Below are 27,271 nucleotides of genomic sequence, written 5' to 3' on the forward strand. Positions count from 1 at the left end.
GGAGGTGAGCGGGCCGTCAGTCAAAGGGACTCGGCTCTGGCTGTCACCTCGCTGTGACTGTAGGAAGAAGTCAGAGGAGACAGTGGTGCCGAGACTGCGTTCTACTGGCCTCGGAGCAGCCCGCTGAGAGTCTGGGCTGACCCGAATGAGCTCCGTACGGCTTCCCAGCTATGGACAGCCGTCCCCACCAGCGGGTACATGACCCTGAGAACCAGAGCTGGTCAGGTGTATCCTGGCAGATGACGTAATGACTCGGGGAAGAGAAAAAGGTGCTTGTTCTGCTTTTAATTTTTTCCTAACAATTTGAAGCTGCTTCTTGATCACCTGCATCATTGGTCCATACACCGTTTTTCCTCCCCTGCTGCCTCCCACTTTCCAGATCCCAGCCACAGGGACGATTCTGACCACTAAGGGCTGTGTGTTTCTTCATGAGCTGAGCTGGGGCCACGTCTCCATTTCCTGTCACTTCATGGTGCTCTCACTGTGCTCCAGCCGTAATGAGCCTCTAACAGTTTCCAGAACATTCCATGATCTTTCATAACCCCGAGCGGGTGCATGTGTCGTTCACTGCATTTGGAATGCCCTCCTCCCCCACCAGCCCCCATTCTGGCAAACTCTGACTTACCCACTGAATCCTGGATCAAATATAATCTTCCCTGTAAAGCTCTCCCCAATCCTCCTAGAGTTCTCTTCTCCCCTCTGGGCTCCTTCTGCTCTGGTTTGTGTATTTGTTTGATGAAATATCTATTTCTTCCCGCCAGATTGTGATCTTTTCTAAAGCAGGGACCAAATCCTACTCACAGCTGTGCATCGACAGTGCCGAACACCGCAACTTTTGTACGGAAAGTTCTCATAATCCTCCGACGACTAAATGGACAAATGGTCAGAATACAATAGAACCATGGCGCGGAGTGTGCGTAGCAGCAGGACACAAAGCCCCCTGCAACACACATGTGAAATCCACAAAAGCAGGCAGAAACACAACCTCGGAATCGCCCGGACAAAAATCAGGAGCACAACAGACTTAGTTACTAGTAGGTCTATCTAGTTTAGACGCAGACTTCACGCAAACATCTGCGTCTAAAATCTAAAATCCCTATTACGGAATAGCCGATTAAGAACAACAACAGAATGAGTAACTACATTTGAAAAATAAATACACTAAAATGTTTTCCTCAATTATCTAATATACATGTTTATAGGAATTGGAGATCTTCAAACCATCCCTTTGTTCTATAGGTCTCAGCAGCAGTGAGAAATCACAGCATCCGACCTGGGTCGGTCCCTGGGCTGGAGAACAGCGGGTGAGGTTCCATAAGGGAAGTGACCTTAGTCTCTGCTGCACAGCCTTACTTGTGACAAAGCCGATCTTTCCACAGGCATCAGCCCCAGCGAATCTACCCACTGTCTGCCCTTTCTGGCTGAGAATTCTTACCCAGATAACGTCTAAACCCCTATGCCCCTACACACTTTCCTCCCCTTGGGTAGATGCTCCCAGAAACGTTAATTCCATTTTGGAGTTACCTGGACTGAAAAGACATGTGAGATTCAGAAAAATGTATCTACAGGTGAGAACCTTTTTTGCATCAAGGAAGTGGAATGTACGGAGAACAAACTCATTAGGTAAGTTTGAGGAAGAAAATGGAAGTAAGGATGGATCTTATTTTTTTATTCTCTTAACAATTGAAAAGCGAAAACTTTTAATAGCCATATGGAATCGCTTCGGTATCCAATGGTTGATCCTTAAAGTATGGAGAAACCCACTTGAGCTGGATGTACTGAGTCAAAACCTGTCTTCCTGTGACCTCGAGGAGTCTCAGGCTCAGGAGCTCCTGTTAATTCCACGTGGTCAACACAGGCTATTTGAAATCAACCCCACAAACACTCAGGTAAACTGACCACGCTGTCCCATGACCCCCGCCCTGTGGACGTGGCCACAGGTGAATCGATCAGTTCCCCTCGCTCAACCTCGACTTCTTATAAAATGAATATTGCTGAGCCGTTCTCAAAGGGCAGTCCAAGGACCCCAGAGGTTCCTGAGCTCAAAGCCATTTTCATAATGACGCTAAGCCATTATCTGCCTTTCTTGTTCAGTTGACATTTGCACAGATAGCCCATGTGCACCAGGTGTCCCTGTGTCTTGGTCACCACGCACTTGCTATGAAAGCAAAAATGCCAGTTTCCCTTAGGAATGTCCTTCACGCGGCCATGCGACTTAACTGTTTTTTTGTTGGTTTGTTTGTTTTTTACCAAATCTTAACCCTCAAGCGTGTATATTTTTCATGTTCTGTATACAGAATGAGAAACACACCCAAAGCCCCACACGTCTGATCTGCAAGCTGAACGAGCCCCCCCCCCCCGTTTTTGTCATGGAACACCATTTTTACTCGAAAGAATGGCTAACATTATAATTATTCAGCTTGGGGTATGTGGCAGCTGTTTTAAAAAATTAACTGAAAGGAGCTGGCCCATTCAAGGAGCGCAACTGATGGTGTTGAATTTTCACGGACTTTCACGTGAAAATTAAAATTTTAGGAAAATTAGTATCCTCCATGGTGAGCCTGACAGCATTCCAGAACTCAAAGACTTTCCTGATGCACTGGGTAGTGACATTTCAGAATGTGTGTGTTCTTTACATTGTCTAAGGAAACGGGCCAACAGCAGGGAGACGCTGTAACTTGGGGAGCCAGTATTTTGCACATGAGCACTGTGTGATATTACAAAATCACTTGTAGGTAAAAGATCCATTCCTAGCACAAGATAAGGCGATACTTTGCTGTAAGGGAAGAATAAAATGTCATCAATATGGCTTCAGAGTCCACATTCCAGCTGACTGGAATTTCAGAAGCTACTGTCGTCAGAAAAAATAGCCACGATTATCTGAAAAGGCTGCGAAAAATGTCCTCCTCCTGTGAGGCCGAACTTTCTCTATGAACGTTACTTACAACAGCGTATCACAACGTACTTAACGGAGAAGCATTTATGAGAATGCAGCTGTGTTTTATTAAGCCAGAGATTAAAGAGATTTGCAAAGATATAAAACAGTGCCAGCGTTATCAGTCCTTTTCTTTAAAGATGGCTTTTTCAAAAAGCGTTATTTATGCGAACCTGTGATGGACTTCTTACTGTTATTTCTAAATGGATTAGTAAATAGACATGTTCAATGTTCTGTTTCAATTTCTAATATGGTAAATATCGATAGCTATAACTCACATGAACAAAAGCTCTTTAGGCTTCTTGGAAAAGCTTTTAAAGTTTTGGTTTATTTTATTTTATGTTATTTTTCTTAGGATCAAAAGGGTCCCAAGGCCAAAAGATTTGCAAACTGCTAAGCGAGTTGATCAGGAAGGTTTATTTCACTGGGAAAACTTCTTTCGACCCTTGTGTTTAGAGTTCCACGGTAAAAAATGAAGAAGTTAGATTTGTTCTATCTTCTCACTCTAAGGTACAGCCTAATCATGTATCACCAAAAATTGAGTTTTACCTAGATTTCTTCCACTGTTTCACGCGTTAGGCTCAAATGCACTAACAGTCATGGTACAAATAAAATTTGCATTTTTTAAGTACAGTAAGGTCTGCAAAGCAATTTAACATCTGCTGTTCTGTTCCTCTTAACAATCCCAGGAGGCAGCTTGGGCTCTCTGAAGGCAAGCTAAAAGGAAGCAGACCATCTCTGGTCCTGTGTGTATAAACAGCAAGACTTGGAGACACGGAAAGATGCAAAAATGAATTACTACTTGTCATTCCCTGCTGTTTCATGTGAAATGAATGAAATGCACTATCTTCGTATGGACACACAGATCATGATAAAATTCTGACTTGATATTGTGTTGTGAACATCTCAAAAACTTTGATCCTTATTCTAGGATCTCAAGACCTAACACTTGGCATGATACAGAAAAGTGGTTCAGATACTCAGTCTTTCTACTGAGGCTGTCATTTGTGTGATGTCCACACATCCCTGGCGGTGTTCAGGAGATAGGGTCTCTGGCTCTGGATGGCCTGTGAATTAGTGTTGGGATTCTGTCTGTTGGTGACTTCATCAGAAAGCTACTAACTCTCGGGGCCAACATGAACACCAAGGAGATACCACGTCTCCCAGATATAGAAGCACACCATAGATCAATTCTGATTGGCAGTTCCCACCTGGTGTGGGATTACTCCAAAGATGATTGCTTTTTTGAGGCCTTCTGTGGTTTATTTTTAAATGTTAAGTGCTCTGCAAAGAGAGAGGCTATGCATGCTTAAACTCAGTCGGACTGTACCCAGTCTTGGTAATGATGGGGATGGTAAAGGTTTAATTTTTAAAATTACAGGGCGTATGTGAAAAACACATCCTAACCTTTTTTTTTTTTTTTTGTTCCCCCTAAAGAATCCTGTTGGAAACACATTCTCAGAAGAAGGAATTTGAAAGTCTTTTCAAGAAAACTGGAATGCCCATCAAGAAGGTATGACACAGGGAACACTGTATCCTTCTTTTACTTACTTTTCTGAGGGTTGGAACGAGGTCCCATCCTTGGTCCACGTGTAGGTGGCCTGACGGGGGGTAATGAGCTCACACAGTATATTGATGACCTCCGTCCTTTTCGTGATGTACACGGTATCTCCAATCCTTGAATTTATTGTTTTGTTAAATGAAATCGAGGTGGGCTCTCTTTGCCTCCTGAGAACGGGTCCCTTGGGCCTGAAGGTCAGCTTGCCCGAGCTCTCCGCCTCCGAGGCCTGAGGCTTCCTTCTTGCTTCCCTCCTCAGCTGGGCGGCGGGAGACGCCTCTTCCTGGGCACCCCTCCGGGGGGCCAGTGCTGGCTGCACCTTGGCTAACTCGGCCACCAGCTGGTAGATCGCCTGGGACGCCAGGTCGTCGCTGACCTCTCCGGTCTCCATGAGCTGACTCATGTTTCGGATCAGCGCCTCGAACTGGGCCGTCTCCATGCTGTACGCTCCGTGTTTAACGGCTGCTTCAAACTGCTTATTCTTAAACTCCCAGGAGGGAGGGTTTCCTGCAGAATTACTGCAGGGACCCAACAGAGCCCTCCAGAAAGGCTGCTTGGCCACTTGGCCGTCCTCTGGATACAGCTCATTTTTGCTACCCCACAGCTGCCTCATTTTCTGCCATGTGGCTCCCAAGCCATTGGCGTCCTCGTGGTCCATCCCCGGATACGGCCTCGCACTCTCCGCGAGCGCTGGGGGCGCGATGAGCCGGTTGTCCGTGCCGATGAGCTTGAGAACCTCGGTCTCCCACGCGGGGCCAGCCACGCAGCGGTACGTGCCGATATCCGGGGCCGCCACGCTGTGGATTTTCAGGGAGCCCGACTTGGTGACACCAAGCCGCTTGGAGTTCTGCAGACAATGGCCATCCTTCTCCCACTGGATCAGGGATTTCTGGAATCGGCGTACTGGGCATTTAATGATCACCGAAGTGTTGGGCAGCAAATAGGCTCTGCCCCCCACAGTCAGGTTAATGCGCTTCTCCTCCCTCGTCTGGATGTAGACTCTCTGGACACCGAGGATCTGGGGCCCCTGCTCCCCAGGCTGTGTCTTCGTCTCTGGTTTCGCTTCTGCAGGGGGAAAGAAAGAAAATGTGAATAAGTGTCTCCGTAATATACGCTTCCTGGCAGTAATCTTCCAAGGCCGATGCAAGTCAACAAATGTATCTTTTAAAACAGCTCCCCCCATATGACGGAATATTACTCAGCCACCAAAAAGGATGAACACCTCCAACTCACATCAACAATGGATGGAACTGGAGAGTGTTATGCTGAACGAAATAAATCAGAGAAAGACAATTATATGGTTTCACTCATATGTAGGATATAAGAAATAACACAAGGGATCGTGGGGGCACAGAGGGGAAACCAAATGGGAAGAAATCAGAGAGGGAGCCAAACCAAACCATGAGAGACTCTGGGCTCTGGGAAGCAAACGGAGGGTTGTGGAAAGGGAGTTGGGGGGGGGGGGGAGGGGGTAACCAGGGGATGGACATTGAGGCCACGTGAGGTGAGGAGCGCTGGGTGTTACGGCCAGTAGTGAATCACTGAACACTGCATCTGAAATTAATGATGTACTGTATGTTGGCTAATTGAATTTAAATTTTAAAAAAGGAAAAAAAAAACCAGCCGACAATGACAAGATAAATAACGGGATGCCGTATATCTGTAGATTGAGGTACATGTCACACCTGTCTAGTACGTTAGCAGTGAAGAATGGGAATCTGAATGAAGGGCATAACATGTATAAATTATTTTGCAAAGCCCTGGTTTAGGGGAGAGGTGAGGTGGCGTGTTTATATCAGTAAGGGGTGTCTGATGTTGGCGGACGCCCCAAATATCAGACTCCCCCTTGCTGATACGACTCAGTCGGAGGCACATCAGCTCTGGGGGAGAAAGCAGAAGCAGGGACGTGAGCACAAGCATTAGAAGGACCTGGAGGTGAGGACGAGGTGCCAGAGGGCACCGGTAACTAGAGCAAGTCAGTCAAAGCAGCAGGGCCTGAAGGGGCATGTGATCCCAGAAGAAAAGGGAGAACAGGCCCGCTAAAGCCAGACAGACAGACATCTCTCTGAAGCCAGACAGACAGACCTGAGTTTGGACCTTAGCTGTGCCCCTCGGACAGGTCACCTGATCTCTCTGAGCCTCCGGTTTCCTGCCTAGGAAATGCAGGAACGCTAGTGCCTTTACCCGGGGAGTGTGAAAGCCTGGTTGGACGTTTATACCAAGTATACAGCCCGGCAATGAGTCCTCGATACGCACAACCTCCAAGACCCCAAGAGGTGACAAAGGGAGGTCCGAGAGGACCCCCTCATCCCCGGAGAGGTGCGGCTGGCTCTAGCTGGTTCCCGGACGTGGGCTCCAGTGGATGGCCTCAGCCCAAAGAGGACGCACCTTAGGTCTCTGCTTTGGTAAAGGAACCTGCAGGAAGGCCTCGCTGAGCCCCGGGGTGATTCCGAAGGCGGGGGAGGCATGGCATGGGTGGAAACCTGGTCCCTCTTTGATGATACACTTAGGTCCATAGGGACCTGGAGGACCTAGAAGCAGCACGGGGTGACAGAGGGAAGATGGACGCCTATCTGAGGTATTGCTAGACTCAGGAGGTCATGGCACCGGGGGCCTCACTAGCTTGGAGGATCCTGGCTATAGGCCCTCCAGCTCAGGCACTTGCAGGGACACACCAGGAGAAGAATCATACCAAGTCCCCACTTAGACGGCCCTCTCCAGCCCAGAGCAGTAGCTATGGTGGGTCTACTGAGACCCTGTTTTTCCAGAACTCCTGGAGTCCTCTTTGGTGGCTATGATCCCCATAGGGCTCAGCTGCTTGCTGGGGTGGGGCGGTACCAGTGCATCCAGGAAAACCACAGGGCTGAACCCATAATTTCTACAATAGATGTTCTTGGTGAAGGACCCAAGTGAGTCTGCAGAGTCGCAGTTGGTAGGTCCAACTCCTGTACGGGATTCTGCCCGCGATGTTCCTCAGCCCATCTCCAAGAGGAGCTGGGTGACGTGCAACACACACGTGCTTCCCTGCGGGGTACAGTCTCCGCGGAGGTCAAGTTCACCCCACCAGCTGAGGCATACAGATGGTCTTTCACTCGGCAGCACAGGACGTGGAACGTCCTGTCACACATTCAAAAGCAGGAAGAAAACTTTGGGATTCGCCGGCCTGTGTATAGTTCATCCACTGTTACAGGCAGCGATGCCATCTGAAAGACTTCGCAACATGCACGGCACGAGTGTGCAGACAGAGGCTAGTTACCAACCATTTGGCAAGTATGTCCACATTTTTTCTCTTTTTGAGAGAGAGAGAGAATCTTAGGCAGGCTCTGCTCTGATGCAGGGTTCCATCTCACGACCCTGAGATCATGACCTGAGCTGCAGTCAAGGTCGGACGCTTAATCAAGGAGCCACCAGGGCCCCAATATGTCCAGATGTTAACGACTGGTATGGGAGGAGTCAGTACCAACTAAAGCCGCGGCTCTCCAACTGTGCTGCCTGCTAGAAGGTATCACTGTATTACTATTCGTCATCTCAACGAATGGGTCCCATCCCCAGAAATTCTGACGTATGGGGTGGGTCTGGGCATTGGAATTTGGTTAAGTTCTCAGGGTGCCCAAAATGTGCAGCCAAGTTTAAGAGCCCTTGCCTCCCCCCACCAAGCGTACTGCCGGATTAAACCACGGCAGCAGAGAAAGGTGTTCATGACCCCATTTCTTTTACCAAAAGGCAATGTGACGGGATGTCGCTGGTCAAGAGAGAAGGGAGAATAAGGAATCAGCGTTTGCGTTCTGGTGCGAACCCGCCCAAAGCCTGTGTGGCAGGTGGTGTCTTCTGGAAGAAGACCGAAGGAGGATTTCTTTCTGGGCTCAGTCAGCCTCAGGGATCATCTTACCCTGAGTAATGAGCTCGTTTCCCAGTCAGTGCACGCCGAACTGTGTCACTGATCTGGCTGCCTCTTCAAGAGCACAGCCGTGTTGGCAAGTTCGGAGCCAAATCTGCGCCCACACACGAGAGGAGGGCACAATTCCAGAGCGAACCATGTGTCCGCCTCATTTGTTTTCCTTTCTCATTCCGTACCTACTAATAATTGTACTTACCTAGTTGCATCCTATGAAGAGTTCCAAGTGGCCTATCATTGTGTCAAGGTAGGAAGCGTGCGTCCGTGTGTCCATGCACACACCTGAGCATCTACACAGACACATGCCTCCCTCCCTAGACAGAGCCTCCCGGGTTATGCACAAGGATCTTGGTGAACGCCCCGTCTGGTCATGGGTCCCTTGGCGGCCAGCAGTGGAAGGACGGATGTGCACGTGGATAGCTTCAAGGTCACGACACAAACTGGGCCAAACTCAGGCTTTTTGAATTTGTGCAACTGAGGCAGGTGAGGAGACGGGCTACTTCGGGGTCAGCCTGCTGCGAAGGATGAGGTCGTCGCTGGAACATTCCTGCACTTACTGGGAGACGGAAGCCCATGTGGGCAAGGCAGCACACGGCTCTAGCTGAATGGTTCCCGCGGGGGATGATCTGAGGCCGGTAGAGGTCCACACAGCATCTGGGTGCCCGAGACACGACCAGGGACATGGATTCTAATTACCTGTTGGTCCGCCGGTAGCCAGATATTCCTCAGTTAAGGCTGAGGCTTAAACCAGACGGGGCCCTGACTCCTTCCAAGGCAGCTGGGGAGTCTGAAGGGGAGGGGCAGTGTGGAGCCTCGGTGAGGAAGCTGCCCGAGGGGCTGGGTGAGCCACGTGAGAGGGCGTCTGCTCCCTCTGGCCGCCTGCCCAGTCGCTGGAAGGTCAGCCCTGTGACCGTGGCAGGTTCCATTCCCAGCCCAGCTTTCGAAAGTGCTCGTGCTGGTAGAGCAGGTGAGTTGGCAGGGGTGCCTGGGGCGTGATCCAGGGGGCAGGCTCTGCCGGGCTGCCGGGTTCCAGGGCGTGGGCCGTTCTTCTCTTGGGACGCCTGTGGCTTCCTTTGGAGAAGTGCCTGGAGCATGACATCGCTGGACACAGGCAAGAACCAGTCTGGTTTTGGGTGACTGCCTCCTCCTGCCCCTGGACGATGCCCCCGGACGGCAACACTGGCTCAGCCCGGCTCGGGAGGGCATCTGCGGCTTCCTCCGGGAGGGGTTGCGGCGCGTGCAGGGTACCGCGCCTCCCCCCTCCTCTCCGCTCTGCGGGATGTGAGAAATGCCACATCTTCTGGCTTTTCTAGAAAAGGTCTTCTTCTAGAGGTCTTCCTTCCGGTCCTGTGCCAGCCTGCCCTACCCAGCCTGGGAACCCGAGGCTGCCCACAGCAACTGTGTCTCAGCTCTTTGCTTGTCTGCGTCCTGCCTTAATTCCAGTCCTGTCCCTGCCATAACTCAAAGCCTTGGTGCCAAGCCAGCCTCCTGCCCCAAGCCATCGGGCTTGGCATGTAGACTTGCTCTGGCCAGCACAGGCCTCCGGCCACGCCCAAGGGGGCTTCAGCTGCGATGCAGCCTCTTAGCCTTCTAGAACCGCCCAGCAGGATCAGGAGCCCCCAAGTGTGGCTGCGGGGCTGGCGCTGGCTCCGGGTCCCTCCTCGAGCACAGAAGAGCCGGCAGGCTCCCTGGAGCCCAGACAAGGACCTGCGCATGCTGGACTCTTGCCAGACTCCGCTGACGGTAGAGGCACGGGAACTGAGCGGGGCGGGGGTGCCATGGGTCAGACTTGCTAAAGGAGCCAGGACGGCCCAGTGGCCCTGGGAGGCCGCTGCCGCAGCTGCCACATCAGCCTGATGGTGGCTTCTGTTTACCGCCGCTCGGCGCTTTCCAGCCAGACACTGTCTGGCCTCGCTCTCAGTTCCTCGCTCAACGCTCCCTGGGAAAGGCCACCCGCGGTCTGTCCGGCCAGTGACCCATGTGAAGTCTCCCTTCCATGTTCTTAGTAGCTGTTCTAGGCCACGCGGCCCCCTGAATCACTCGCGTCTCCGGGAAGTCCCTCCGCTCACGTGTTCTTAACGTCACGGGGGCCTTTCCAGTCGCGGCTCATTGACGCTGCTCCGCACACTCCAGGGCCCCTGGTGTCGCTTCGCACTCTGCCCTTCCCATAGGGCGACCCTGCAGGTGTCTTGAGCGCCTCGCAGCTGGCTAGCTTACCTGACCTGCTTGATCTTGTTCCGGCTATCAGTTCTGGTCTATCAGACTAGTTCATCTAGTCTAGTTTATCTGGTCTAGTTTACCTGGCCTAGTTCATCAAGCCTAATTTATCTGTCTAGTTACCTAGTCTAGTTTAATTGAATTTATCAAGTCTAGTTTACGTAGTCTAGTTTACCAGTCTAGTTTACTGGGTCTAGTTTATCTAGTGTATCTGGTCTAGTTTATCTGCCTACTTTATCTGCTCTGTTTATCTGTCTGGGTTACTTGGCCTAGTTTATTGTTCTAGTTTACCTGACCTAGTTTACATAGTCTAGTTTACCTCGTCTAATTTATCTAGTCTAGTTTATCTGTCTAGAATATCTGGTCTAGTTTATGAGTATAGTTAATCATTCTAGTTTACCTGATCTAGCTTATCTGTGTAGTTTATCTGATCTGGTTTATCAGGTCTAGTTAAACTGGTCCAGTTTATCTAGTCTAGTTTATCTATCTAGATTATCTGATCTAGTTTATTTGGTCTAGTTTACCTAGTGAAGTTTATCTTTCTAGTTTACCTGCTCTAATTTATGAAGTCTAATTTATCTGTCTTGTTTACCTAGTCTAATTTAATTGAATTTATTCAGTCTAGTTTATCTAGTCTAGTTTATCAGTCTACTTGATTGGGTCTAGTTTATCTAGTTTATCTGGTCTAGTTCGTCAGGTTTAGTTTATCAGATCTAGTTTACCTAGACTAGTTTACCTAGTCTAGTTTATCTGCCTAGTTTATCTAGTCTGTTTATCTGTTTGGCTTACTTGGCCTAGTTTACCTGGACTAGTCTGTCATTCTAGTTTACCTGGTCCAGTTTATCTAGACCTAGTTTATCTGTCTAGATTCTCTGGTCTAGTTTATCTAGTCTAGCTTATTTGTCTAGCCTGGACCTCTCTCTGGGGCTCCAGACCTAATTATCCACTACTTATCAGAGATCTCTTCCTGGCACTTCAAACTAAAAATATCATACTCTAAACACATTATGCTTGCCCCGCATCCTATCCCAAGTAGCCTCCTCTTCCTGTATTCCCTGAGTTAACGGCATCACTTTCTCCCAATTACCTCATGCCAGAAAGCAGAAAGTCATCATGATTCCTCCCTGTCCAGTGGTGTCTGGCATCTGGCCCTACCTCTCACCAGCTCTCGGATCAGTGAGGTTGTTAGTGCCTGTCCCCAACTCTGCATTCAACCATGTCACATCGGTCACCCAAAGCTGGCCATGATGGGCGTACTTACACCACAGACATCAGCAAAAGAAGCAAATAGTAGCTACCCTCCCTCCTCACCACCCGTAGACCCCAGAGCTGGTTGTTAGACACTGATAAGCATGCCCCATCCCTATCCCTTAGCTTGAGGTACTTCGGTGGGATATTCGAAACATTCTGAGAGTCCACCGCGATGCTCTCTCCCCTAGATACTGCCACAGGCCCTCACCCACACTCCCAGCCTGCAGCCTTGTGTTTATCCGATGTGTCCACAGAGCTGTCAGAGTAAACAGACCAAAATAAAATCTGACTGGGTCACCTCCTTCTTGGATAAAACCTAAACTCCTTAACCTGGAGTTAATATCCTCTACGACTGAATTCTCAAGCTTTCTCTTTTGTCACAACTTTGAACCTGTGTTCTAAGCCTGTGGCATTTCTGGCGGTTTCTCTGGACACAGGACTCCACCGGACACCCACTACCTTTGTCCACACCGCTCGCCAGATTGTACTGCATCCTCCTCCACATAAGCCTGGAGAATGGACACTGATCTTCCAGAACTCTGCCCAAGGGAACCTCCCTGTGAAATTTTCCTCACCTCCCGCTCCCCCAGGGGCTTTGACCGCTGCCCTCTGCATCCTGTCACAGCACCCGTGGCACATACTTTTCTCGTTTCCGTGTGTATATTTCTCTCCCACTGGACTCTGAGAGCTTAGAGACAAGAGAATGCGTCTTTTCCGTTTCATGTCAAAACACCTAAAACACAGTAGCACCGGGTAAAGGACCTCAGAAAGAATTCATAAGGAAATTGTATCGCCTGACACTGCAGACCACGGATGTCCAGGACAAGTGATCATCTCTACCCTGAGGGCACAGCAGAGCGCCGGGTACAGAGTAAGGTCTTACTCTTTATTGAATGAATGAGTGACTGAGCGTGCGCCCTTAGATGCTGCACGACAGATGAGCCAACCCCGAGGGGCTGCCAAGGTGGGCCTGTGCCCCCCCCCCCAGGTTTCCAAGGGCTGCAGCTACGTCAGGCGGGGTGGACGTCACTGGAACTGAGAAGCTACAGAGAGAGTGGAGGCGGGGCCTGAAGGGTAAGACGTGTGTAGGAGGTGGGAGAGCTAACGAGGCAGACACGGGGCTGGAACCAAGAGGGTGACCAAGAGCTGCACACCAAGAGCTCACTTCACCAGAGAAGTGAGTGTGTTCGAGATAAGCCCTGGCGAGACATATCTTTTTTTGACATTTCAATCACTTAGTGCCTACTGGGGTGCCTCCCTTCTCTCAACCATCTTAATCTCAGTACTTTCTTCTTCTTCTTTTTTTTTTTTAAAGATTTTATTTTTATTTTTTAAAGATTTTATTTTTATTTATTCGACAGACAGAGAGATCACAAGTAGGCAGAGAGACAGGCAGAGAGAGAGAGAGAGAGGAGGAAGCAGGCTCCCTGCTGAGCAGAGAGCCCAATTCGGGACCCGATCCCAGGACCCTGAGACCATGACCCGAGCCGAAGGCAGCAGCTTAACTGAGCCACCCAGGCGCTCCTTAAAGATTTTATTTTAAATAAATAAGAGATCACAAGCAGGCAGAGAGGCAGGCAGAGAGAGAGGAGAAAACAGGCTCCCCACTGAGAAGGGAGCCTGATGCGGGACTCGATCCCAGGACCCTGAGATCATGACCTGAGCTGAAGGCAGAGGCTTAACTCACCGAGCCACCCAGGTGCCCCTTGATCTCAGTACTTTGATAAAAAATAAGAATTCTTCACCAAATCTCAGGAAACCTAAAAGCCTAGAGCTATCATTTAAAAAACCTAAAATCAAACATTACTTCCGGTTACTTTTTTTCTTCGGATCCCTAAATAGAAACCAAGACAGGGAGGGACACCTGAGCGGCAGAGTCGGGTGAGTGTCCTACTCTTGGGTTAGGATCAGGTCTGATCTCAGGGTCAGGAACCAAGCCCTCAGCACGGAGTCCGCCTGTGTTCCCCTTCCTCTCCCTCTGCCCCTCCCCACTGAGCACACACTTGCTCTCTCTCTCAAATAAATCTTTAAAACAACAACAACAACAAAGAAACCAAGCCAGGCAGACTTCTAACAGCAATATGAGGACAATTCAAGTCTGACATATTTCAAAAGCATTTCTGTGGGTCTAAGTCATCGTGATAAGCGTTTCCGGGGGCCTATGTGGAGAAGAGTCCAGGGCTACTGAGAACCCACCCCATACAAGCTCCCACTCTCAGCGGACACAAGACACAGCACAAGTTGCTCTATGACATTTTATCCTTTCTTAAAGCAAAATAGGAATTAAAAGGATGGCATTAAAGATAACCTATTTTTTGAGGCTTTTACACAGGCCTGGCATTATTTCTAAGCATGTTGTAGGTATTATTTCTCAGGACATTCCTGTGAGGTAGATACAACCACTAATCCCATTTTACAGAGGAGAAAACTGAGGCTGGCAGAGATTAGGACTAGGGATTGGAACACTAGGATTGTCACTCAAGGGATTAGCTTAGCCACAATGATGTATTATCTTCCAGAGATTAATACAACTAAAAAGGTGACTGGGGAAGGCAGGGATACCAATGGTCTTTCAGAAATAAGAATGCCAGTCACTAGATATGGCGGCAGAAAGAATTCAAGCAAGGGGTCAACGCCTGCCGAGGGGCAAGGCAGGGCATGGAGGGGGGATGCAGGCAGGGGCAGAGCTGGACCGAGGAGAGCTCAAGACATCTCTCCCACCCGCCCGCCACCCCTGCACGTCACAATGGTCAGAATAAGGACCAGCAAAACTCACTCCTCCGACGAGGATGGGTCTTACTCCAACCCGAGGTGCCCGTCAGAAGACTTATCTAGAAGTGGAGGCTTGAGAGGGACTCACGGTCGCAGCACAAGCGGGCTTGGTCTTTCTTGTGTCCAGACCCCCTGCAACAATGCAAGGACCAGGCCCACAATGAAGACCCCCCATGTCCAGCCTGGGGCTCACCCGGGGCAGGCAGAAGTGAGGTGAAGAGGCGAGGAGAGTCAGAGGACATTATGCCACACAGGCCTTGGCAGTCCCAGTGGAAGGAAAGTCACAAGCAGCTGCAGAGAAAGGGGATCGGAGCTCCTGCGGGGTAGAGAGCTACCACGGTGAATTTTTAGGGGATTCTTAGGAACTAGGGAAAAACACGCGATGCGCAGGTAAATCAGAAAGCAGGAACACGAAGGTTGGTGACATGATTTCCTTCAGTGAGTCCCAGTAGCTCAGGCTGGGGAACCCAAAGCCAAACAACCCGAACCTTTATCACCTGAAATGTGACCCCAGGGTTGAAGAGAGCAGGTGGTCACGGCAGGGCTGGAAGGAAAGGTAAGAGTGTCCATAGCGAGGCTCTCGCCGCACATGCAGGAGCGGCATGGGGGTGGGGGGGGGCGGCAGGAAGCCACTTCTGAGGGCCACGTCTGAGCAAGTGTGACCACGCCAGGGTGATGGGGCAGGGGTCAGGGAGGTCAGTGACGGAAGGAGACAGGGATCAAGGTGTTGGAAAGGTCATGGACATGGATGTTGGTTTCTGGCAAGGAAGAAGGGGAGGGGGGGCTGGTGGTAGTGTGTGCTGGGAAAAGGCAGTTGGTGGCTGTCGGTCCATGTGTGATGCCCGAAGGTGTGCGAGGGCCAGTGTTAGCCCTGGGTGCATGACGGCGGTGGGGAACCGCTGCCAGACAGCGGGGGTCGGGAGGACAGGGGAACGCCGAGTGCATCGCTTGGCTCTGGGAGATGGTGGTGGGGGGAAGAGGATGCCACAGCACCGTGCAAAGGGAGAAGCCGCATTTCAGCAGGGCCGCTGCACACAGGTGAGGGAATGAGCCAGGCTACAGCGGGAACGGAGGCCCAGCTCGGGGTGATCTGGCAGGGCTGGGAGCAGGCGTTCCCCTCTCTTCTCTGTTTCCATGACCCACATGTTTGGCAAGCTAGGAAATGGGGTGGGGAAAGAAGAAATATTACTGGGTTTTTTTCTTGTTCCTTGGCCCTCCCTAAAGCTTATAATTCCGTTCTCTGCTGCATGCGGTAATGGTTTATCATTTAATCTGCACCATGCTGCATACCCTAACGAGCACGACATACTTCCGCAGGCCGCTCGGTGGTTATCTTAGAGGAAGTTCCCGCACCCTTTAACATCACTCCCCTCGAAGGCAGTTTACAGCCTAACTGCACTGCTACGCAGCCATCCGCAATTAATGAAAGTCAGACAGAGAAGCATTTTGAAGCATGACATGGTACCATGTGCCACAGGCTTTCTTGAATTCCGAGACACAAGGAAACTTGGAATCTCAAAGTTTTGGAATCTCAAGATTCTGGAAAAGTGTCCTTGAAGAATTCCCAAGGAGAAAAGTTGGCGTTGTCCATGAATCAGTATAAAGAGGTGGCTGATGTGTGGTCTCAAGAATCAGACAGACCCGTGGTCACACAGGTCACGGCGTGCAACTGGACTGCGGATCTTTGGTCAAGTCTCGTATATTCTCTAGTCTTGGGGTTCTTATCTCTAAATGGGAATAATGTGTGTCTCACGAAATGCTGGGGACTAAAGGACTTAACGCATGCCAGGAAACCACACAATAAATGCTACTACTTTTTTTTTCAACTTATAACTGTTTGTTTGTTTTACTTTGTTTTATGAGTTTCTCCAGGAAAGTTGTTGGTATTTTTGGATTTTATATCTCAGGGTTTTTTTCTTAAGCAGCATTAACATAATAAATTTCTGATTTTTGTTTTCTTACCATAAGTTCAGGAGGGTACCTGACATACTTAATAGGTGAATTCACTTTAGAGGTAAATAAAGACCGTGAACAAGAAAGCAGGAGACAGACCAAGAAGCTGCACAGTTCTAATATGCGTTTCCTCTTGCTCCAAACCTCACCTCCCCCCACTACTCTGCTGCCTTATTCTCTCTCTCTCTTTTTTTAAAAGATTTTATTTATTCATTTGAGAGACAGAGAGAGAGCGCATGAGCAGGGTAGAGGGAGAGGGAAAAGCAAACTCCCCGCAGAGCAGGGAGCCCAGTGCAGGTCTTGACCTGAGCTAAAGGCAGACACTTAACCAACTAAGCCACCCAGGTGGCCCTCTGCTGCCTTATTTTTATGCATTGTCACCCACCTTCCTACATGAAACACACATACCTATGTGCGAACATATATTCTGTTAATGTACACTGAAAATAAGAGGAGTCCGACGTGCATACTAGCTTTTAGATGTAATGAAGTCATACTCTTAACTCTCTATATTAAGCTTGTTACTTAGAATTAATTGAAAAAGCGCTCGAATTACCATTAAAAAGAATGCCAATTTATATTTTCATGCTTGCTGGCTTTAGATTTTACACAGGAACAGATACCTGAATATTTTAAAAATACTCAGCTCTTCTCCTCTTACTGAAGATCCAAATGCATCACGGGCGAAGAAAACCGGAAAGCAGTCCGGCTTAACTTCTACAAGGAACACTCCCGAATTGTTAGTGGAAGAAATCACGGCCACGGGATGGGGAGAAGGAAGTATAAACACAAGCTAGGAGGCCGAACAGATGCATTTGCGCAGGTTAGGAACGTGCTGCTTCACGGGAGGTAAAGCCATCAGGATGAGAGGAACAGAACGAGCGTATCCGCTGGAGAACGGCCTGGACATACTTACTAGTGCACGCAGGCATCTGGCAAGGTCTTACGAGAGGGGGCCCTGGAAGGTCTCGGCACATCATCTCACCGAGGGGAACGCGCCGGCCTTTGGCAGTCAGCCTCTGACACACCTGCTTTCTTCGCTGGGTTCCAACACCGCAACTGACGGAGCACTGCAAGGAGAATCGGCACCCGTCACGCGGGGCTTCCGCAGACCACGCAGCCAACAGCCAAGTCCCCGATGGCACAGAGAGGGGTCGCACGTGTGGCTGTGCCCATTCGGAAGCCAGTCCTAGGCTTGAACCCCTCTTATTTCTTATTGATAACTTATGTCTTTATTTGGAGTATACAGGACACACAATGTGACATTCGCTTCAGGTGTACGACACCGTGATTGGCCAGGTCTATACAATAGCCGGTGCTCCCCGCGGCCACTGTCACCACCTGTCACCAACCAACGTCATTACAGTATTACTGACTGTATCCCTACCCTGTACTTTTCATCCCTTTTATTTTTTATTTTTAAAATAAAAATAATAATGCATTATATGTTAATTAGACCGAATTTAAATAGAAAACTAAAAATAAAAAATAAATTTAAAAAAAAGACAATGGAGAGGCATTTTTTTATTTTTTATTTTTTTAATTTTTAACTTATCTTTTATAATACAGGGAGTTTCCTTCCTACCTCTCTGCCTCTCTCCCCTCCTTCCCCCTCTCTGAGACAGTAATTAATTTCCAGTAATTTACTGTTGTGGGGAGTTTTTGGGCAGTGTAACTGATACCTAATTTTTTAGTTGTTTATTTATATAGTACAATGATTGCACTAAAAAAGATACACACCCACGACCAAGACTTCAAGAAACAGAAAAGTATTAAAGGGAAGTTTTAAAAATCACTCGAACTACATAAAATAACACTAATATCTGATCTTCCAAGTGTGCCTAAGGTTGGCATTTGATAATCATTTTTGTACATGCAGTTCTCATTTAAAAATGTAATGCAGTTTTATTAGGTATATCAGAAAAAAAGGAACTGAAGTAGAATTAAAGGAGTTGTTGTATAGCTGAGGGTTTGTTTTTTTTTTTTCCGCCCTAACAATTAATTCCCTAAAAAACCCTGTAAAGTTAATGGAGAAACCAACAGCAGATTTAGATGGTTGTTTTTAATGACCTGTTTTGACTTAGGGAAGTAGCTACTGGCCCCCTGCTAAGAGGGACACAGACATAAGACCATTCAGTCCCCCACCCCTTGGCCAAACCTCCAGTTAGCCTCCGAGATACCATTTAGGTGAGGTCAGGGTTTCTGATATTTGCGGTCTTTGTGGCGTGGGCTTATGGACACATATTTTCTTTTCTTTCTTTCTTTCTTTTTTTTTTTTAAGATTTGATGTATTTATTTGACAAAGAAGAGAGACGGGGGTTGGGGGGGAACACAACCAGGGGGAGTGGGAGGGGTAGAAGCAGGCTTCCCCTGAGCAGGAAGCCTGATGTGGAGCTCGATCCCAGAACCCTGAGATCATGACCGGGAGCCGAAGGCAGACGCTTAACGACTGAGCCACCCAGGCATCCCGATGGACACATATTTTCTGACTGCCTCTCCGTTGTCTTTTTTTTTTTAATTTATTTTTTATTTTTAATTTTCTATTTAAATTCGGTCTAAATAACATAAAATGCATTATTATTTTCAGAGGTAGAGCTCAGTGATTCATCAGTTGCGTATAACACTAGCGCTCACTCCATCGCGCGCCCCCTCGACGCCCGTCACCCAGTGACCCCATTCTTCCACCCATCCACCCCCACCTCAGTTTGTTTCCTAGATTAAGAGTCTCCCTCTCTGATTCCGTTTTATTTTTTCCTCCCTCCCCCTATGATCCTGTTTTGTTTCTTAAATTCCACATGAGTGAGATCATATAATTGTCTTTCTCTGACTGACTTATTTTGCTTAGCACAATACCCTCTAGTTCCATCCATGCCTACGTAAATGGTGAGTATTCATCCTTTCTGATGGCTGAGCAATATTCCATTGTATATATACACCATTTCTTCTTTATCCATTCATCTGTCCATGGACAGGTGGGCTCTTTCCATAGCTTGGCTATTGTGGACATTGCTGCTGTGAACCTGAGTACAGGTGTCCATTCAGATCACAATATTTGTATCCTTTGGGTGAATACTCAGTAGTGCAATTGTTGGATTGTAGGGTAGCTCTATTTTTAATTTTCTGAGGTGCCGCCACATGGTTTTCCACAGTGGCTGCACCAGCTTGCATTCCCACCAGCAGTGTAAGAATGTTCCCCTTTCTCCTCATCCTCGTCAGCATCTGTTGTTTCTCGTGTTGTTGATTTTAGCCATTCTGACTGGTGTGAGCTGAGATCTCTTTGTGGTTTTGAGCTGTATTTCCCTGATGACTTTCTACATGAAGAACACCAAGAAGAGCATATACTTGGGTCATACTTGCCTTCCCTTCGAACCATGCAGCCCCTGTTCCACTGTGTTCGTGCCCTGAATGCTACTGTGGGGGTATGCACGTCCAGACAGGGAGTGTCTGTTGTGTATCTGTTTGCCCTTTCTGCTCAGAGGCCGGTAGGCTCATTCTTTATGCATGAAGCTCTGCACCATAGGCAGCCTACGTCACCCTGGGTCATAGTTTCTTGGCACGGGGTATGCCGTTGTGACATACAGCCCAAAGCTTCTATCAAAGAACGTTTTTATTATTATTTGTCATTAATAAATTTCCGTTTACTATCTCTGAATATTTTTCTCTTTTTTTCTGTGCCATTTGTTCTGTTCTTTTCACATTTCACACCAATGCGCTCGGGTTGATCTCCTGTCTTCCACACCCACCGCGGTAGGTGTGGCATTCCGGCCTCTACACGTCTCTTGTCTTCTGTCATTTTCTTTAATGTTGCTGTTGTTTGTAATTTGTGGTGTTTCTGTTTTGTTTTTTTGCCCCCCACTGTTCCAGCTGTCTTCTCCTTTTGCTGACTTACAATCTCTTTTTGAGCTCAAGCCTCATTTTAGAGCAACTTTCCCACCAGACACCGGGTCCATACTTCCCTCGGGAACACAGAGCTGATTTGTTGGAACCGTTCCCTTGGTAATAGCTCTGTGGTGTGACCGCCATTCCTGTGACTGGTGCGTGCTATTCCTTTCCCTGCACCCCGACTTCCTCCTTTTCCTTCTCGGCGCCCCCGCTTGCCTGGTGTGCTGCATAGGTTTTAGGCATACTGGAGCTCAAAGTACAGCTGTGTGCAAACAACGTAGGCAGGGGATGAGCCAGGGCCACTTACATTAACTGTGTGCAACACCCTGGTTGGTAACACACTTTCATTTCTGTTGTCCGCACGTCTGTTCAGCTCTTGGCATTCGCATGGCCACTGTGACTCAGAGAAGAGCCTGTTCCGCAACTGGCTCACTGCGCACTAACGCAGCAACTGCTGACTCTCCTTCCCCCCACGTCAGCCCTGGAAGCCTTCCTTGGCTAGGAGGCCCGTGAATGCCATGTCTCCTTCAGTGTCCCCTGCCCCACGGCTCCGCAGGGGTGTTCTCTGGGCAGCTCGTGGTCTAGCTTTTGTCTGCCCTCTGTCATCAGAGGGCCCTTAACGGGCCTTGGAGGACTGTTGCATGTCGGCCTAGGGAGAGCTACCCAGCACTCAGCCCCCGAGGGATCCTTGCCAGCTCCCAGCCTTCCCTCTCATTTTGGCCCAGATCTGGCGGTCTTTGGCAGGTGTGTTCCATGATTTATAGCTTGGGATTTTGGCCATTTCATTGTTCACTGAAGACAGAGTGTTCCCTCGCTTCCATGCTCCTTGTGGGTTTTTTGTTGGGTTTCAAAGGAGGGGAATGGAATTTTTTTTTAAATCCTTTATTGTCATCTTTAACAGAAAGCCCTAAACTATTCATATTTTTCAGTACAGAGAAAAGCTTTTTGTAAGCTTTTGAACAAGTAGCTTAAAATTACCATTTACCGAGTTATGATTTGTTTGTTTAACCAAATCAAATCATCATCTAGGGGTTTCCCATGTAATAAAAATTAATGTCAATTTCCTTTTTCTTTTTAAAGATGTATTAATTTATGTATTATAAGGAGAGCACAAGGGGAGGCCCAGGGGGAGAGAGAGAATCTCAGATTCCCCACTGAACGCAGAGCCCAACATGGGGCTCTATGCCGGTACCTGGAGATCGTGACCTGAGTCGAAATCAAGAGTCAGCCACCCAACCGACTGAGCCACCTAGGCACCTCAAAAATTAACACCAACTTTTAAATTTTGCTTCATATAACAGTGACTTACATAATTTCCAGTCTCCACTCATAAGCCATTTCTAATGAAAATATATGATATTTTTTCTCTCCATGATGAATGGGAGCATCATCTGTAAACCCCTTCTCTGGATGGAGGGCTCGCCTGACCTGTGTCACCTACGTTCAAAGTCAGGGTGCCACTACAGAATGTTCCCATCTCAGAAAGAAAAGAAGTGACCAAATCAGTGCCATTAATTACAATTCACAAAGCAGCAACCTTATCCAAAGCTTCTACTATTTATTCTACAGAAATCTGATTCTATTGGAAAGAGCTCAGAGGAACAAGATACCCTGAGTTTCTGCAACTTTGCAAGTTTGTCTGTGATACACTTGAAGGTCACCTTGGCACCTCTAACATCCCGGGCCACATTTTCCTTCTTGTAGTACACTAATATGTTGTTCCGCTGCTATCTAGTATGAAGTGGTCTTGTCGAGAAGTCTGATGCTAATGTGATTTTCTTGTCCTAGTAAGTGATGGGTCTTTTCCCCTGGATACACAAACACGTTTTCCCTTATCTTTAAAATATGGTACTTTAGCAGAAGCTGTCTTGATATTGATTATGGGGGGGTCCGTTTTTCTGGGGCTGTGATGTGCCCTTTTGATATTGTGATTTGTGTTATATGGCGATTTTATTTATAGTTCTGTGCTATTGTTTCATTTTCTTTCCTTGGGACTCTAATAATACACTTTGGATTTTTTTCTCTTTCATATCTGTTATTTTTACTTGCATTCTTTCTATTTTCCTTTGCTTATTTTCAATTCCTTCTTGTCTTTCATTTCTCTTATTACACTTCTTTCTAGTTTACTCTCCCCTTGTGAAGTTCTCCTGTGAGTTGTCTGGTTGTCTCCTGAACCACGTCAGCTCCTTCTCCTCACATCCCCGTTATCTATTCAACTCATTTTGGGGCTTTTCTGTTTCTGATTTGTTCCTATGTATTTCTTAATTTCTTTTAGCTCATTTCAGAAGAGCAAGTTACATTTTCATCTGCCAAATTTTCAAGACATTGCTATGCTACTGATACTTTCATCTCACACTATCTTTGCACGGGGTCTATTGATGCTCCTATTTAAATTTTTTTTTTCCCTGAACTTTTAGGAGAGAATAAGGAGGTGGCAGTGTTTCAAGGTCACTGCATTCTCTGTTCCTTATTCTGGTGTTGAGGAGAAGTAGTCAACAGTTTGGCCACAATTCCAAGATGTGTATCTTCTAGAGCCTTCTGCTCCCAAGGGTCTGAGCATCCCTTCCCTTCCCCTTCTGAGTCCTCTCAGCTTGGGTTACAGTTGTGGTGGGTTTGCCAGATGTTTCTTCAGCCCTTAGGGAGATGCATTCCCCTCATGCTTTCCAGGCTTCTTAAGGCCCCAGTGGGTCTGCATGATCTTCCTCGTACTCAACCACAGCCTGGGACCCGGCGTCCTCTCTCAGGGTCACTGATGGGTCTCATACCCCGAGGTGGCAATGTAGCATTGACTTCTGTGTTCCCTGGCTCTTGGCCTGCTCTCCAACCTTCTTTCCGTTGGCCCGGCTGCAAAACTTACAGCTTCTGCCCGGTTCCCCCTACGAGGCATGGCTTGGCCTCACCCACACCTATCACTCATGTTAAAGTGGCTGTCTGTGTTTTTCCTTTCCTGTGGTGACCCCGATTGCTCCTGGTTTTGTGTGTGTGTGTGTGTGTGTGTATGTGTGTGTGTGTGTAATTGAACTACAGTTGACATACAATACTACATGCACGTCAGTGTGCAACAGAGTAATCAGACAACTACATGTGTCACCAAATGCTCACAGAGACACGTGGAGTCACCTGCCACCACACAAAGTCATTATGATGTCCTTGACCCTATTCCCTGTGCTGGGCCTTTCATCCCTGGGACTCATTTCCTTTATAACTGGAAGTTTGTCGCTCTTCATCCCCATCAGGGTGAAGGATCTGGGGATGGATATTCCCCAAGCACCCTGCTGTCCTGATTTCGCTTCACTGGAAGCCTCCTACTTTCAAAGGACTTTCCAGTGACAACAGACGCTCCTCTATCCCAGTATTCTCTTTCCCGTGGCTTCAGCTACTGCTTAAATGCTGATGCTTCCCAAAACTAACTTCAGTGCAGATGTCTCCTGAGCTCCAGTTCCTCACGGATGCCTTCATAGGCTTCAAACCACACACACTTCAAAACAGACTCATTTTTTCTCCCTTTCAAGCCACGCCCCCATGTGCTTTTCCTTCCCTTTGAAAATGATGCCAGCTCTATGCACTGACCAATGCCTCTTTTTTGCTCCTTTCTTATGAGTTCAGCCACCAAATCTGCCCACCACGTCTGCTAACCCTTTCCCACCACTATCTACTATTCTCTACTCTACTGCTTCCTTATTCTTGGTTTTATTCCAACCTCCTCTAAAAAGCCCTCACAGGCTCTGGTTCCTTCCCCCACCTCCCCCAGCAATGTGCTGTTCACACCACAGCCAGGACTGTGTGCCTAAAAATGCTATATTTCACCTCCCTATTCAGAAACCTTCCTCGGTGTCCCAACCACTACAGGGACAAGGACAAACACCCACGGTCCTTCCCCGTCTGCCTGAGATCTCGCCTCTCCATCTCATCTTCCCCTTCTCTACTGCATCCTCATTTCCAGACTGACAAGCTCGCCACCGGAGGCTCATGTGCGCTCTTGTCACTGCCTGGACACCCTTGGTCTCATTTCCACCCAGCCCACGCTCAACCTCGAAGACCAACTCTATGGCTTCATCTTCTGCAGCACTTCCCTGGGACCCACACAGACACAGAGGTCTCCCCTCGACTTCCATGCAGTGCTGTAGACGGGAGCCCTTTATTGGGCTTGTTACTTAATTTTCTGTGTCTGCCCCCTTAAACTGTGAGCTCACTTTAGATCAAATTCTTGGCTGACTCAGGTCCCGAGGGCCCGGGGGTCGTCTACACAGCAGTGTGCAGGCAGTGTGTGCTGATGAGTTGACTGAGCACATGAGGCAGTGGCAGCATGCATGTTCGGTTGAGAAGAAGGTTTTAGATGTGTCTTTATTTCGGTCAACACGTATTTACTGAGCACCAAGTGGGACACACAGACACAGAGATGGTCCTTTCTCTCTGGCTGCTATGATCTAGGCAAGAAAATAAGGCATATCTGTGTGTGTGTGTGTGTGTGTGTGTGTGTGTGTGTGTCTTTGTGTGTGTATGTGTGTGTCTTTGTGTGTGTGTGTGTCTGTGAATGTATGTGTGTGTGTGTATGTATGTTTGTGTGTCTTTGTGTGTGTGTGTCTGTGTATCTGTGTGTCTCTGTGTGTGTATGTGTGTGTGTCTTCAAGTGTGCCTGTGTGTCTGTATATGTATGCATGTGTCTTTGGTGTGTATGTGTGTGTCTTTGTGTGTATGTATGTGTGTTTGTCTGTGTTTTTGTGTATGTGTGTGTCTGTGTGTGTGTGTCTGTGTGTGTGTGTATTATTTAAAATAAGTAGAAACAGAGAAGCGTGTAGACTTGGGTACGCTGGGTATATTTCAGGTAGGTCAAAATATAAGAGTAAACTGTTATCTGGGGTCTAAAAAGACATTATTATTCAAGTAGAAGAGTGGTTACCTACAAGATTATTAATATTAAGAAACTCAAAATTAATCCTACAAAATAAAAAAATAAAAGGAAGATGTTAGGATAAACCTGCAGAGCCAATTATGCTTTTCCTCACAGAAGGAGCCCCTGATGCACTTGGGTCCGTCAACCTGGATCGAGAAGGCACTAAGCCCCACAGGGTAAGACGGACAGACTGGAGTCTCAGCGAGGGCTCAGAGGGGCCACATGTTTCCTCCCTCTACCAACTGCCAATTATGGAGATGAAGATAAAACATACCTTGGAGGAGCCCAACCAAGGTTCTTAGACTTTGTGAAGAGGAGTCCAGACCCAGGAACTTCTTGAGATCATCTCCATCATAAGTGACCATTGGTGAGCTGGAACTCTCTTACCAATAGGAGCGTGTGTGTGTGTGTGTGTGTGTGTGTGTGTGTGTGTGTGTGCATGCGTGTGTGTGACCCACGCTCTAGGGGAAGCAGCACTAACTGTAACATTTGCCCATGTCTGTGCTGTCAATGTTCCCATCACGGCTATTTTCAAGCTATCAACCTGATGTCCTTGAGCACGAGGTGGGAGACTACAGTCGGTTCTTACAAGCTGGTACGGAGGGGCTCCGGCCCCCTCTCATTCTCGTGAGTCATAATCAGTAAGCCTACTGGAAATTAGAATGCCATATTTATAAAGCCACGTGTCCAGGACACAGCTTGAGCTGTTCTTCGTAAAAGTTTCTCATGAAAGAGATCTTCTCCTTTTTACTTAGCATGTGGATAAATTTCAAACACCGAAGAGTTAGCAGGTGTCAGAAACTGAACACAGGAGCTGAAGCAGTCAGAGACGACCACAAGCGTTGGAGAGATGGTGGCGTACGGACAGAGACAGGGAGTGAGGTGGGGAGCCAGCTGGGAACGAAGAGGCTGTCTCTTGGCTTTCCCAGCTGGGAGACAGCCGCTGTTTGGAGAGCTGGGGCACTGTACTGGACAAAAGGTTAGAGACTGCTGGTGGAGATAGAGAATTACCTAGAGAAGTCAGAGAAGAGGTCAGGACACAGAATCAGCTGTGGAGGAGAACAATGCAGTCTACGCCTCAAATATCTATCTGGTCAAATACTGAGCTTTTTGGAGATCTGCAGGAAGACAGACCAGTCGACAAGATGTAGTTAAGTAAACAGGAAAAATAAAAAACACCAAGAAACTTCATGAAGGAGGGTGATGAAGGTAGAAAAAAATGGTCAAAACCTCCATCAAAGCACAGAGAGTAAAGGAGAAGGAACGATTTTACTGGATTTCCGTCAAGGAATGGGGCCCCAGAACAGGTTACAAGGGGTCCGTGCCTCCCAGAAGTCCACCGTTGGGGAAGACCGGTCCGTAGAGGAGTCAGGGCTCCTTTCTTAGAACTTGAAATGCAGTGTTAAGAATCGAAGGCTTCTTCTTGCCCCAAACCGAGTACAGATCTAAAACCCAAGGAGCCTACGCACGAACAAAGCCCACACATGCCATGAATAGACCTAGTGTTGGCAAAGGGGGCGCTCCCCGCTGTAGGCGGAGAGGTCTGGCTCGCTGAAAAATGGGAATTCTGGCGTGGCTCCTCAGCCTCTCTCTGTCCAGGGTTAGTGGCCAGTTCCAGCATCCAGAGGCCTCCTCCAGCCCCGCGAGACGGACGGCCACCCCCGAGCGAGCCAGCCCGTGGCAGGAGGACGCGTCTGGCAGAAACCTCTGGAGAGGGTGGTGGTTTGGCATCGGAGCCTCTGCCAAAGCAAAGCAAGTCTGCAAGGACAAGAAATTTCAACGAGCAGGAGAAAAGCTGAAACCCAACGTGTGCCTGACGGGGCCTGAGTCTGGATATTGGCTTTTGCTTTCCAAGGCTGAGGCTGGCTGCGCCTCCCTGAGCATGTGTGTGCACCCACCCTGCTTCCCAGACGG

At 48.3% G+C, this 27,271-nt stretch overlaps 1 protein-coding gene across 1 annotated transcript in view; it reads right to left on the minus strand.

Moving 5' to 3' along the window:
• ADAMTSL3 (ADAMTS like 3) overlaps window positions 1–27,271 on the minus strand; it is a 340,647-nt gene that overhangs the window by 56,831 nt on the left and 256,545 nt on the right. The window contains exons 20-21 of the mRNA XM_059371168.1: window positions 17,498–17,651; window positions 4,487–5,558 (exon numbers count right to left, since the gene is read on the minus strand). Coding sequence (XP_059227151.1) covers window positions 4,487–5,558; window positions 17,498–17,651 — 1,226 coding nt within the window. The remainder of the gene's footprint in view (window positions 1–4,486; window positions 5,559–17,497; window positions 17,652–27,271) is intronic.

Source organism: Mustela nigripes, chromosome 13 (genome assembly GCF_022355385.1).
Source record: "Mustela nigripes isolate SB6536 chromosome 13, MUSNIG.SB6536, whole genome shotgun sequence".
NCBI lineage: Eukaryota > Metazoa > Chordata > Mammalia > Carnivora > Mustelidae > Mustela > Mustela nigripes.